Raw genomic sequence first — 14,937 nt, 5'->3', positions numbered from 1 at the left:
GAGTTCAAGATTCAAGAGCTGTTGAGGGGAGTCTAAAGTCTGCGTAAGTCCTCTTGTGTCCAGATCTTTGATTGTTCACTCCGTCGGGTTACCCGACTAGTCTGGGGTGAAACGGTGTTTTCTAAATTAAAAACAGATGTTGTGGACAACAAGCATGATGAAGAGATTTGCTTCCTTCTGCTTCACTCTTAAAACTCTCACAAAACCACCGGCTGGCATGACGTGGACACTGATCAGTGATTTGATCAGAAATGCTGTTTCATTTTTCTGCCTTTTATAATGGCTTGCTTGGAAATAAAGAGTTAAGCACTTTTGTTCCATCCTTTTCTACTTAAGTGCTTTCTATTTAACATTCACTCTCCGATGGACTCTTTGATGTGTTCATTGGAGAGTGAATGAGAGGGGTTCTTTGGTATGCAGACTGGAGCAGCCAGGAATCAAACCTCGGATCTTCCCATTAGTAGATGACCTCTAAATGTTTTGGAGAGTACAAATTTCAGTCTTCGTAATTCCCTCTGCGCACACAAACAGCACACTTAAAATGAAGTCGCCTGCAGCAGTTTGGTCATAAATCGTTCTGCGTTCAGCAAATGACAAACGTGCTCAAACAGGTGGAGATCAGTGGATTGACCTTGGTTAGAGGTTTGGGTATGAAAATGTGTCAAGTCTCTCGCTTGGCTTGGTGTAAAACGGGACATTTTGCACGTCATACAACTCTTCGTCTGTATAACATTTACGCAAATTCACAGGTGTGAAGAAACAAAGTATCACATTTAAGCTGTATTTTTAGGTATCATTTTCTTTTCTTTTTTATTAAAGAAAAAAAGAAAGAAAAATATTTATTTTTCTGACCTTTTACTTTCACTCACTACATGTTTACATAAATGACCTAACTTTCTACGCTTTACATTTTTAAATCAAGCTCATTATTTTGGGCTCAAAGGTATAATTTATAACGTTTATACCGGGCTGGAGCGAGCGCATGCCGCTAGTGCTTCTGAAGAGGAGGAAGCACAAAGGGAGTAACATTTTTATTTTTTAAGTGTGAGGTCATTTTAAAAGTAGCGTTTCTATGGGCTCAACAAACACCAGCAAACACACAAACTGTCTGTGTGCAGTTTGTGTGTTTGCAGTGTGTCGCAAGCTAAAGGTCCAGCTGCTGTATTTCACAGGGAGACAAAAGAGTGTGAGATAAGTTGACTCCGAGATGGAGAAAGAGAAGTTAGGTTTCTCAGTGGTATTTGTTAAACTGCAGATTTAAAGATTGCATGTAATGTAATCATTTTAATCACATATTGGATCTGTACATGACGTGTTTTGATAAAATATGTATATATTTTCATATTGTGAAAAATTCTGCAAAACAAACTAAGCTAACTCTGTGTTATTCAAGTGTTGCATGAAAATACTGGGTGGTTTAGTGCAGGAGAAATAGGTTAGTTTGCAGTATTGTGGTGAGTTTGACGCTCTGTGTTGGACTAATGCACAGAGGCTGTGGTGCTCAGGATCAATGTTGGGTTACATCAACTGCAGCAGAGATGAATTTGCATTTAAGCTCATGATGCTTTGATTCAGAAAGATTGGAGCTGAGCACATTCATTGGAATTGGTTAGACTTGAATGACATTTGTATTCTCACGTGCTTATATTGTATTATTAATATTGTTATTATTTTTTATTATAACATGTTTACAAATAGTTGGTTTATACCAAAAACAGTTGGTTTGAAAAAGAAAACAACAGGTTGTAGTGCAGGAGACAGAAATTCAGATAAATGGTCTCCACAGTGTGAGCTCAGCCTTCTCTGTACTCTTCAATTCATAGTTTACGGGTTGATCACAGAGTGTTATTCCAGACGTTGAGGCTTCTAAGGGTTTTTTTGTGTCTGATGTGCTGTTCAAGTAAAGAAGTAATGAAATTTCTTACTTAGAATTTTTAAATAAAATATTATAATATATAGAGAAAATTACTTTTACTTTAGTCTTTGTCAGTCTGGTCCCATTTGATCGGCCTTAATGGGCCCATTTATTAAAACTGGTATAACCTCAATGTCCACGTGGCAGTGAGACAACTGTCTTTACAAAGTGTACTCTCTGGTTTTGTATTTCTTGGGTTTTCCTAACCTGTGTCTGCAGCTAACACGTTGCTTTGATCGCTCCTGTGGTTCCTGCTATCTCTCTGTTTGACTTTTTTTGGCTGTTTTTGTGGTCTATATAGAGTCTATTTCACTTGCATTATGAGCTCCATATGCAGTGGGTTTGCATGCAAATGGAAGACTAACAATCAACTCCAGCCTCTTCCTGTATAACTGACTAGCTTACACATACCGGCACACAAAACACGAGTAGGGGAGACCGGGGATAGTTGTAACATTTTTGACATTTCTGTCTGTAAATTGGAGCTCTTTTAAGGCAGTGGAATCAAAATGTAATGCAAAGCATTTACATGTCTCGGCTATTAAATAGTGCAGCTATTTTCTCTGCAGCACAATTACCCATTGTATGGTATGGTCTCAAACACAAAGAGTGAAATGTTACAATTAACCCCATAGTCTGGGTTAGTTGTAACATATCCTGGGGTGAAATGTAACACAATGAAATAAGGGTACTAACAAAACATTAACATGTAATCTTTGTTTATTCAACACATGAATGCACTTAGAGCCATTTATGTAGCTGTGTGTGTGTGTGTGTGTGTGTGTGTGTGTGTGTGTGTGTGTGTGTGTGTGTGTGTGTGTGTGTGTGTGTGTGTGTGTGTGTGTGTGTGTGTGTGTGTGTGACAGAATGCAGAAATCTAGCTTTTGAACATATTCAAGTTATGGAATTTTCTGCAACTGAATATTTCATTAATTTTGGCTGGTCTTCCTTGAGTTTGGCCTCATTGGCTCAGTGGGCATTATAACCTACAACTCTTGCACCAATTTTGAACATAACAATGAAGCTGAACAAATGTAGTTGTTCACCAGCATCGCAATTCCATTACTTTTTATCATGGCTTACCTTGGTGTGGTTTGCAAAGTGCTTCAGAAAGATGAGGAAATCTGTTTCTTGCACCCATCCTGATTTATTTCCACTACCAGTATTTCCTACTGGTCCATCTCTGACACAGTGGTCTGCATAATGTATGTGTGGGAACACAAACAGTGGAGGAATTGTGTTGCCAATGGCATTAACCACATATACAAATGCGACCAGTGAACCTCTCTCTGCTGATGTCGTTGCCCCAACTTGTTTAATATAAGTTAAAGTAATAGTGTGGTAAGTTGTAACATCTATCGCTATGGAGAGCATCCTCACACAGAACATGACATCGTGGTTTGGGAACAGCTGTGTGAAGGACCAAAAAGCTCTCCAGAGAGTGATCCGTACAGCAGAACGCTGCTGCAGGATTGCTCTCCCCCCGCTTCAGGACACCTACACCAGGAGATGCCGGACTAGAGCAGCGCAGATACTGAAGGACCCGTCCCATCCTGGCAACAAACTGTTCCAACTTCTGCAATCTGGTAGAAGGTTCCGCATCTTCCGGGCAAGGACAGAGAGACTCAAGAGGAGCTTCTATCCCCAAGCCATCCGTGCCCTAAACACACACACCCGCCCTCTCACATCATCTATAATTGACTGAGACAGGACTCTCTTCCAGACACTCTAAACCAAGGCACAATGTACATTTCAATTCCTTTAATTTTAAATATGTTTATATTGTCTATCCTGTAAAATAGTCAGATGTCTATTCATATTAATGTACAGAATTCACCTGCTTGCTGCTACTACTGCACATTCACCCAATGTATATACTACATATATATATATATATATATATATATATATATATACAATGTTTTTCCTCTACACCCCCCCCCCCCCCCCCCCCCCCAAATTTTTTTGCACATGTCGAGGAGCGTGTCAGGCTACATTTCACTGTGTGTTATACTTGTATAACTATGCATGTGACAAATAAAGAACCTTGAATCTGCATTATTGTTACAACTAACCCAGACTGTTGCTGTTACAACTGACCCAGACTCCTATAGCCATGAACTAGCTAACATTACTGCCAACGGCTAAAACATTAGCACTAAAGACCTACACAGAATATATCCCCATAGACATACAAATAACATAATTTAAGTTTGATGAGTTTAACTGAAAAGCAGATAATGTTATTAGAAATTGAAATAAAGTAGAAAAACTTACTTTTTGGCATACAAATTACTTTTTTTCGTGTTCTGCCTGAGTACTGACTCTTGTATGTGAAGTAGGTGGAATTAAGACACAGTTCCAAAAGCAAACACACGTGGTGGGTGAGTGGTCCTGTTGCTGAGGTTGGGGTCATCCTTTAATCTCTTACGAACTACCTCCACTGCTTCAGTGACTGGAATACAAGTGAAGAAAGATGTAACATTGTACGAGACCATCTCACACCTTCTCAACAATATCCAAGGTGTTCTGGATGTGATGTTCAGAGCTGCCTACCAGCGGGTTAACTTTGAGATGTTTTAGTTGATCAAGTTGATCATACAGACAATCGGTCTTAAAGGCGCACCCTGTTTATGTATCTTCGGTAAACCGTACAGACTTGGCGTAGCTTCCCCTGAGTATAGCCTGTCAGTAGCATTTCCTCAAGCCAGTAGAACACGAGTTCCTGGGTCTTGTTTCAGGGGCTCATAAGTATTTTTGTTGCTGAGAGTGACAAAATTTTCTCACAATCGTCTCTATGGTTTAGACGAGGGTAAGTGACTTCCCTTCCTCTGTGGTGATGTTGGATGCTGAGGGCTTTGCATTGCTGAGAGAGGCCGAAACTTTTGTCCACAGTTTCTTCTTCCACGTCTGTGACGTTATTTTTTCAAACTGCTGTTTCTGTGGCTGTAATCAGTTCTGCTAGTGGGATTTTTCTCTACATCACAGCAAAGTTCAATTCTTCACAGATTTGCTGTTTTCTGAGTTCAAAATTCTATAAATTGTGACAATACGCCCAACACCGCTTCTCCAGACAACCCCAAACCGTGACAGAGCCTCCACCATGTTTGTAGACACTCACTGTTGTGCCTCTCTCCTGGTCTCATCCATACATACTGACAATGATTTGAGCCAAAAATTTCAAATTTGGATTCAAATCCATGAGATCTTCAGTCCAGTTCTTGTGTAGTTTGGCACATCTCAGCCTTTTCTCCCTGTTTGCCTTCTGTAAGCTGGTTGACAGTCACTCTTCCACTGAGACCATTTCTGATGACGGGAATAATCATCAGCTGAAGGGTCAGATGCATCTCTCACGTTCTGTGCCATGCCTTTGCTGGATTTGTTCTCAAAGACGTGACTTTCAGATACCATTCACTTGGCCCATTTCCACAGGATGCTGAGACACGCCTTCTTTTCAACTAAAGGATTTTGGAAATCATCTTGTTGGTGCAAACATTTTGTGTCTGTCAGACTGTGTTATCTTTGACATTTTGTTCTACATTCAATTAAAGAAATGGAAACGTGTTTTTGTGACAGGCTGCTAGTGCCTAAAGATACAATGACAAATTGCTCCTATTCTTGTTTTTGCTGTTATGTGTTGCTTCTGTACTCTTTATGTGTGCTGACGTTATCCCTCCTGTCTCCGGTGACACCAATACATTTGATGCCAGAGTAGATTATTACTGACGTGTTTTCCTCCATACAGACTTCTTTTGTTAACAAAGTGAGAAAATCTCTCATATTTGCATCTCTAATGTTCCTGTGTAAATTTATAAATAAAAGGACTACAATGGAACGCTATGGAAATAAGCTTCCAGTGAACGCTTTTATAAGTGGACTTTCTATCAGGATGTTTCCTGGTGACCTAAGAGCACCGGGATGTTTCCTGGTGACCTAATTTGAATGAGTTGATCTCTCATTATCTTATATGGGGCGTGATTATGTCAGCTTTCATATAAACTGTCTGCTTGTAAGCTGACTGAAGTACAGACTTTCATTGCAAAAGAAATAAGTAAAAGCTTTAATTGAAGGGGTTTAACAATCATATTGCATTAACTGTTTAGGGCAGGGGTAGGGAACTCCAGGCCTCGAGAGCCGGTGTCCTGCAGGTTTTAGATGTGTCCTTGATCCAACACAGCTGATTTAAATGGCTAAATTAGCTCCTCAACATGTCTTGAAGTTCTCCTGGTAGAGTGTGGACAAATATAAACACTTAAAAACTAAAAAACAACACAAGTTGTTACATATCTACAATGCAGCATTAAAACAAACCAGAATCTGACGTAGATTTAAATGGAATAGTTTCCCTGTATTTGGAGTTCATTTCAACACTTTTAAGTTCTCAAAGGCTGTGTCCCAATTAAGAGACAGCACGCTTGAAGTACGCATTTTAAGTGCGGTTACGTCACCGCCACGCGACGACGGCTGTCCCAATTCGAAGTGTGCTTCAAATGCATCCAAATGCGCTGTCGATTTCTATGGGCTCAAAATGTGGTCATAAATATTTTGTACTTGTAAAAAAGATTTGTATGTGTAAAAAAGATTTGTGTGTGCGTAAAAAAGATTTGTGTGTGGACTTAGAAAAAAAAACCTGCAAGTTACAAGTACGGATTTTGACCCTCAAAATCCGTACTTGTAACTTGCTGGAGCTGCAGCCTATCCCAGCTGTCATAGGGCGAGAGGCGGGGTACACCCTGGACAGGTCGTCAGTCTGTCATAGGGCCAACGCACAGGGACAGACAACCATTCGTACTCACATAATGGCAATTTGGATTTTCCAATTAACCTATCCCCTCAAGCTGCATGTCTTTGGACGGTGGGAGGAAGCCGGAATACCCGGAGGGAACCCACGCAAACACGGGGAGAACATGCAAACTCCACACAGAAAGCCCCCGGCCTGATGTTGGAATTGAACTCAGGACCTTCTTGCTGTGCGGCAACAGTGCTAACCACCGTGCCACTATATATATATATATATATATATATATATATATAAAAAAAAATAATCTGACAATACTATAATATTGGCCATATTATATTTACATTGCCACAGTGAGATGAACAACATTAACAACATGAACTAATTGTTATTTACTGACTAATCTTAAATGACTGTTCAGCACAGAAATGAAGCCCAACAAGCATGTTTTACAGTCCCGTGGTCTCAGCCTCAGATACTCAACTAAAGTGATGTCATGACAAAAATGAATGACCAACAAAACATTTTTCTCCTTCATTTCTGTCAAACAAAGCTGTATGTAACGTGTCTCGCGGTTAGCATCATGGTTGCTAGGCAACCTGAACAGCGCGACGAAGCGTATACCGTCCCATTTCCAGTGTTGGGGAGTAACGGAATACATGTACCGCCGGTACGTATTTAAAATACAAAATATGAGTAACTGTATTCCGTTACAGTTACCGTTTAAAAAGGTGGTATTCAGAATACAGTTACTTTGTTGAAATAAATGGATTACACTGCGGTACTTTCCTGTTTCATTTTGTCGCGGGTCAGGACTGTTTGGGTTTTGTTTGACAGCTACGTTCTGTTGTTCCAGGCGGCAGCGTTACGGTTGCCATGGTTACAGGGCGACGCTCTCTCTCTCTGCGACTGTGTGCTTCCTGGGTGAGAGAGCGCCTTTTCGTTGTTGTTGTTGTGGTGCTAAGCTAACAGGCTGAATGCTACAAGCATAGCTCTAAAGAATGTAGCATCATGGGCAGTGTAGTCCGTGTTGCAGGGAGAATGGACTGCCATACACGTTATGGGTCTGTGAGCGCGAGGAGGGAGAAAAAGGGGAGTGGAAAGGTACGAGTTGTCATCGAGCAAAAACGGGAGCTGGAAGCATGTAAATATAATAATAACCACTGCAGCCAAGAAGAGTGCCTGATGAGCCCAGTTGTAAGTAAGCTATTAAGACTCGACTGTACACCGTGTTCGTGTTTTCCTCCGAAAACAATAAGTTCCGTTGGAGCAGTCTTTCAATGCCTCTCTCTGTCTCTGGCAAGCAGAGTTGACCCACACAACAAAGCTATTAAAGCTATTTTTCGGCTACGAGCCGACAGGGACCCCGCCGTATTATGCTGGGCTTACTGTGCGATTTTTTCAGTCGCGCGATTCAGCTCCTGCTCAAACTGTACGATTGACTCGCAGGGGTTAGAAGTTCATAGGTCACGATGCAGGGTCTCACACTATACGACCCGATGCTCTGATGCGACCTGAGTGCTCACACTGTGCGTCCATAAAATGAAGGTTATGACAGAAATTCTGTCGCTCGCTCTCCCTCTCTGTCTTTCACTCACACAGACACGCCACCACCACCATCAACTTTGCTAAATTGCTAATGAAAAACACTGATCAGCCAGCTGTGATTGAGCAGCAGTGTAGATCCAACTATTTTCAAGGTTGTTGTGGTCGTGATAATTTTGTGAGGCCACATCGAAAAGGCTCGGATGAGCTTTCCAAAGTTCTACAAGTTGTGCCTCCATCGCTTGTGTCCAGATCACACGCTGCACTGCCATGCTGCGCCGTCTTTTTCGCTGACATTTGTGTTTGCGCGTGCGCAGTGTGACAAACTGCGGTGACACCCTCACGACGGTCGTGAGGATTTCAAACAGGTTTGAAATCCTCACGACCAAGCGATTGATGATCGGGAGCTCGTCGTGAGGTGTTAATCTCTTCTCGTTACCCCACGTATACTACACGATGCACGACGCACGATGAAGGCCAAAATCGGGCCGATCGCCAAAACGGTCGCACGACTCAAAAATCGGCTCAAAATGGGCCAAAAAATCGCACAGTGTAAGCCCAGCATTAGTCAGAGGTCCCTTTGTTCGGAGTCGCGGACCTTCAGTAATAGTAATGAATCACACAGCAATCGTACATTCACGTTGTTGTAAAAAGCATGATAATATATTAAGTATTCCAAAGTATTCAGAATACGTTACTGTCATTGAGTAACGTAACGGAATACGTTACAGAATACATTTTGGGGCATGTATTCTGTAATGGAATACATTTTAAAAGTAACCTTCCCAACACTGCCCATTTCACAAGCCTTTCACTTCCGCACTTCTCGTACTTATAGTACGCACCGTACGTAGTACGCGTAGTGCGCGTACTTCAAGCGTTCAGTCTCTTAATTGGGACACAGCCAAAGTGTGATACGTGTACCACTGGTGGTACGTGGGCTCCCTCTAGTGGTACATAGGAACGCCCCAAACATTTTTTTAAAGATTAAATAATATACCATGTTCTGATCACTTGTTACATCCTGTGTATGACAGTTCAAATAAATAACATTCACATAATAAAATTGTGTGTAAACAGGCATATATTACTGTACTGGTGCAATAAAAGTACTTTTTGAAGTACAATTCTCCAAACACTTACATTTACTCAAGCAGGGTTAGGGGTTGCCACCTCAGCATGCAGTCTAGTTCTATAGTCTTGCTAATGACCTATTGTTAATCAGCTGTTTCAGCACACTGGACCTCAAGGACTGAAGTTTGACACCCCTGATCTAGAGTCTCATAGATTTCAATTTGTTCACTAATTTTAAGTTTAAAACACGAGTACTATGCTGCTAACGTTGAGCTCATCTTGCTGCAGGGATACCACTAGGTGGAATTGTTACATAAGCTCTACTGCAAGCACTCGCACCACTATGCATCTCTTCATGTCTATGAATGTCAGTTGCAGCACTTAAACCAGTTCAAAAAAATCCTGTTTAAAAAAAAAAAAAAAAAAACAGTATAAAGCCAGACACCAAAACAAAAGTTGCTCTAAGTTAACTTAAGTTTATTAAGACATTCATATAATCCAAGAGGAGGAAATCTGAAAAGTAGTCAAGGAGGGGAACGGGCAATATACTCTAAGGGTAAAACCACGTCAGCAAAATATAGCCAACCAGTGAGGGATTCTGATATATAGCAAGTGGGATAAAAAAAAAAATATATATATGGTACATTTAAATTAAACACATTCACGAAGATAAACAAAAAGCAAGTGAATCCTACAGTATAACATGACAAAAGCCTCTATTAAGCAGGCCCACGATACATCGCACATATGTTAGCATAACATAATTTGCAGACTTTATACAGCACTTATACCTTTTAGTCCACAAGTAAGTTACTAAATGGTGGAGAACATCGAATACACGCATCTTAAGTGAACATGGAAAGAAATACCTGATAAGAACCTTAATGCTTATAGACCCCATGGCTTTGCAGCTCCAACCAATCAACTGTCAAGGTCAGAATCTACAACTGTCCAAGAGGGACCACCAAAGAAGTCACCTCGCTTTTAACACATACCAAAATTCTGATCGAAGGTTTAGCATTGAGAAGTTTTTTTTCCCCTCGAATAATAAGCACAATGCAAGTGGACAATCGCTATCACTGCGTTTAAAACAAAAAGAAAAATCTCAGGGCTCAAATCAGGTCGGCCACATTCATAGGCATCTCCTCCACGGTTGTATTGTAAAACGTCTCAATGTCACGAAGAATCCTCTTGTCCTCCTCAGTCACAAAGTTGATAGCAACTCCTTTTCTGCCAAAACGGCCACCGCGACCAATTCTGTGGAGGAAAATTGGACCATGTTAGACTCAGAGAGGCAACAACAGAGCACATTCTTCCAAAGAAACTCAACTCACCTATGAATGTAGTTCTCACGGTTTGTGGGAAGGTCATAGTTAATGACCAGGGAAACCTGCTGTACATCAATTCCACGAGCCTGGTGTGGGAGGGGAGAAAAAGACATGTTCAATTTAACTCCTTAACAGACAGACTGATGAAGACTGCATATTATTAATGTTGCTCGCGAATAAGTAACAGATTCCTACGTTAAAAGAACCCATTGTGGAGAACGAGCCCTAATCTCCCAAAAGTTTCGACTGCTTGGTCATTTCAGGACTTTTGCAGGATTAAAAACATTTTGGGTTGTAACGTCACAGATGATCATGAGTGTTGATCACACTTACCAGAAGATCAGTAGTGATCAACACTCTGCTTGAGCCAGACCTAAACTCCCTCATAATCACATCACGCTCCTTCTGGTCCATGTCACCGTGCTGCAAATGGAAAATATAGATTAATACTGATGAGCAAAAGCATTTGCTTGCACCAACATAAGATTCAAGCAGGGAGAGGACGTGTCATACCAGAGCAGAGACGGTGAAGTCTCTAGCATGCATCTTTTCAGTCAACCAGTCGACTTTTCTCCTGGTGTTGAGGAAGATCACAGCCTGTGTGATTGTCAGAGTCTCATACAGATCACAGAGAGTGTCCAACTTCCACTCCTGGAAACAAACACGAGGTTATGAGATGTAAAGCACTGTTAACTGAAAAACATCAACATGAAGTCACAGCAGAATCCTGTAGTTTAACATCTACCCCACTTCCATGTTAAATGAGGAGCAGCTATTGTGTAACACAGGATTTCGAGACAAAGGAAACTGGACATTAAGAAAGAGGTCCCTCCTAGCCTCATTTCCAATACCATGCCTTTGATCTCCTTCTCTGGTGTACCCATGCTTACACGGCCACATGAGCTAAACCTGTGAGGCTTGGCTCCTGCAGTTTCAGCAGGGTGCTTTAGAGAGAAGGGAAATTAAAACATTCACAGTGGTACAAGATTATCAGCAGAAATCTTACCAACCTCTCGCTCCACATTAATGTAGAACTGCTTGATACCCTCAAGGGTAAGCTCTTCTTTCTTCACCAAGATGCGAACGGGATCTCGCATGAACTTCTTAGTTACCTCCAACACATCTGCTGGCATTGTGGCTGAGAGCAGGACCACCTGAAGAAGCAGCACTACATGTTACACCACCCCCCCCAAAAAAAAAAAATCAACATAAAATTTGTTACAAGCGTATTAAAAGACAATGCCAATTGTGGCACTTGACCTTGAGATTGCAGCCAAAGAACATTAAGAAAGAGGTTCGACCACATCTCATTTTCAGTCAAGTGCACAATAATCTGCTTCCACGTAAAAAATCTGCTATCATCATTGCATGAAACAGAAAATCTGGATCACACAATTATAGCAGACCTCTGTTGATGCAGAAGGGCATCTTATTTGTTCTCTGGTGTGCGTTGGTTTCTTACTTGAATGTTTGTGCTCAGTTTCTGGAAGATCTCATAGATCTGATCCTTGAAGCCGCGACTCAACATCTCATCGGCTTCATCCAGAACAAACATCTTGATCCATTTTGGAGCTGCAGAGAAATGTCATGTTTGTTAGCAAACATATCACCAATCCGAGCTTCCAGTAAGCAGGACCTGTAATACTTACACAGGTGCTTCCTGTTCAGCATGTCGTACACACGTCCAGGTGTGCCCACCACTATGTGAGGGGCCTCGGCCTGGAGCTTCTGTATTTCACTACGGAGATTGGTCCCTCCAATGCAGGCATGGCAGGTTGCCCCCATGTAGTCACCCAAAGCCAGAATTACCTTCTGGATCTAAGAAGGGGAGATGGGACAGAAGAACTTGTTTAAGATAATGTGGCACAGAGAGCCAGACAAGACTCGCAAACTGCAGAAAAACTGTTTAAAGTGATCAGTAGAGTAAAAGAAACTCTCCATTTCAAGAGTCAGTCCCGAAAGATGGTATGCCATCACATCACTCAGTTTTTCACAGAAAAATTCGAAAGCATTTCACCTTTCAGACCAATGTAGCCACGGACAGAGACTACATTAGCTTAAGAAGATACTCGTCAAATCTTTTGGAATTTGAACAAATCTTTAAAAGATTGTACCTTAGGATCTGAATTAGTGTCCTCAGTACGCTGCTTAGGTCTGAGGTACTGCTGAGGTTTATGGTGACCTCAGGAACAGCATACCTGCTGAGCCAGCTCTCTAGTCGGAGCCAAAACCAGAGCCTGAGTCTCCTTCTGCTCAATATCCAACTGCTGCAAGATAGAGATGGCAAATGTGGCTGTCTTGCCAGTTCCAGACTGGGCCTGAGCAATGACATCATAGCCTGACAGTAAGGGGAAAAAATTATTTTAAGTACATATATTTGTTTCTCAAAACAGAAACAGGCTAAACAACAAAATCATCCTTTGCAAGATTTGACTCATTAACTAATCATTTTACAGTACTGAGTGATCAGCATGAAACAAAGTTATCCCCATGTTTTGGGTAAGTCCCGAAAGATGGTAGACCATCATTTCACTCAAACATCTACAATCCTATTCTGAGTTTAAAAAGAAAAGTGTCTGTACCTTTGATGCAAGGGATGATGGCCCTCTGTTGAATGGCAGATGGTTTTTCAAAACCATATGCGTATATGCCCCTGAGAAGAGTCTCCTTCAGGTTCATATCATCAAAGTTGTCTGTAATCTCATTCCAGTTGCTCTGAATTTTGGGAAAGACAGTACATGGGTGAATTAGTACTTCAATGATCCAGTTACAGCCAAAAATATAGTGCCAGTGCTTGTATTTCGCCATACTACTTACCTCGATGACACCATCAGGCTCCATTCCATCTGGTCCCCCATGGTCTCTATCTCTTGAGCTGTTGGAAATGAAACACTCTTCAATTTTTACATAAAATGTGACCTTAAAAATAAACTGAACGCATGCTACAGCGGTCGTTTCTTCCAGGCGTCATTTAATGTGAAGGCCTGCTGCTCACTCATCTCCAACAATAAGACCGCCTATTTCGCGCTCAGGGTGAGAAACTAAAACACAGAAATTACGTTAGATATGTAGTGAGATAGTCAATCGTAGCCTGGGTTACGCCCCAGCGATCTAGTTCCACAGTCTGGAGGTTCACTGAGCGCACGTGTCAAATTGCACGAGCCGGGCTCCACTGCTAGTCCCTCATAAAATGGCCGCTTACGTAACCTCCAAAGATTTGAGGCTGGCTCCTTATACCCACTGTGGTCCCCGGTAACTCAAGATTAAAATTACATCTGTACACTTTGGATGTACCTCAACATGGAGCTCCGCTTCGCTCACCGTTAGCCAATATGTCGGACAGTTGGGCCTGTACTGCCAACGGTGGCTTCTTCTGAGGCCTACATACAGCCTGGACCGACGACTCTCAATTTGGATAATCCCCAGCTACAATAGTAAACAAAGGGTTCTACTAATCACTACAAAGTCCTGGTATACTTTGAGTATGACGTGGCCAAATATTAAACATTTAAAGCAGAATGCTTTTAAAAGCAGTTTGGAACTACGGTGTGTAACGGAGCAGCTAGCGTCACATAGCTAACAGTTAGCCCCAGCGGTTGGGGCCTAGTTAGCTATTTAATAACTAATTTTGCATAACACTAACTGCAAACCACTTTCTCGAGGTTAGACGCAGATAAATATTCAGCGTCGTTTTAAAAAAAAAAAAAAAAACTCGCCCAAACGTATTCTCTTACCTGTTGTAATCAGCAGAATCGCTAGACATGATCCGTTCCCAACTTCAGCATGCGAGTGGAAAGATCGCTGCTCGAGAATACAACTGCATTTATGGAGCCGGACTATTTTCACCGACAAACTCAGTGCCCAATTTGGCTGACAATAAAATATTAGTTGACTGACTTAATGTTTGAATCACATTTTATTTAACACACTACTTGTTGTGTTCAAATATGTCTTTAGATAAACAATAAAATGTTAAAATTGTTCCAGACTATATTCCTCGGCGGAAGGATATTGCAGTAATAGTGGGTGCTCGGGCTCGCTACCGTGTCTCTGATAGGTCAAAACTCGCTCTGACAAGTGTTGTGCAACATTTTTGGAGAGAAGGTTTGCATGAGGCCCATGCAAGCGGGGTTCAAGAAATAAAATGAAGTTTACTACCACACAGGCAGAGCTAACCGAGGCTTTGCTGTCCAAGTGTGATTATTAAATAACTTTTAATTGGCATAGAGTTTAAAAAGGGACAATGCTGCAGTTTCTGTGTCTTTGACACACTTGCTGTTCCATATTTATCAGTTATGTGTAGTGTTTGAGGCAGGTTTAAACAATTAAAGTACACA

General features: G+C 41.5%; 1 protein-coding gene and 4 non-coding genes across 5 annotated transcripts; all 5 read right to left on the bottom strand.

The window, feature by feature from the left end:
• Positions 1-9,732: 9,732 nt before the first annotated feature.
• On the bottom strand, positions 9,733-14,465 carry eif4a2 (eukaryotic translation initiation factor 4A2). Its single transcript, XM_085389241.1, has 11 exons — positions 14,335-14,465; positions 13,418-13,475; positions 13,183-13,315; positions 12,799-12,938; positions 12,250-12,418; positions 12,063-12,172; positions 11,611-11,754; positions 11,114-11,251; positions 10,934-11,023; positions 10,607-10,686; positions 9,733-10,529 (listed from the first exon to the last, which is right to left on the bottom strand). Exons 1-11 carry the CDS (start codon positions 14,361-14,363, stop codon positions 10,385-10,387), a joined length of 1,236 nt encoding a protein of 411 aa, XP_085245367.1. The 5' UTR covers positions 14,364-14,465; the 3' UTR covers positions 9,733-10,384.
• Positions 11,376-11,559, bottom strand: LOC146648434 (small nucleolar RNA SNORA81). Its single transcript, XR_014908694.1, has one exon. It is a non-coding gene; the product is annotated as a small nucleolar RNA SNORA81 (small nucleolar RNA).
• Positions 11,845-12,025, bottom strand: LOC146648433 (small nucleolar RNA SNORA81). The gene has a single exon (XR_014908695.1). It is a non-coding gene; the product is annotated as a small nucleolar RNA SNORA81 (small nucleolar RNA).
• On the bottom strand, positions 12,510-12,584 carry LOC146648432 (small nucleolar RNA SNORD2). The gene has a single exon (XR_014908661.1). It is a non-coding gene; the product is annotated as a small nucleolar RNA SNORD2 (small nucleolar RNA).
• On the bottom strand, positions 13,061-13,135 carry LOC146648431 (small nucleolar RNA SNORD2). The gene has a single exon (XR_014908662.1). It is a non-coding gene; the product is annotated as a small nucleolar RNA SNORD2 (small nucleolar RNA).
• Positions 14,466-14,937: the final 472 nt, after the last annotated feature.

This window comes from Rhamphochromis longiceps, linkage group LG18 (genome assembly GCF_057381845.1).
Source record: "Rhamphochromis longiceps isolate RC_006_pf linkage group LG18, R_longiceps_female_GT1.1, whole genome shotgun sequence".
Classification (NCBI taxonomy): Eukaryota; Metazoa; Chordata; class Actinopteri; order Cichliformes; family Cichlidae; genus Rhamphochromis; species Rhamphochromis longiceps.
This window is presented reverse-complemented; position numbering and strand designations above follow the sequence as displayed.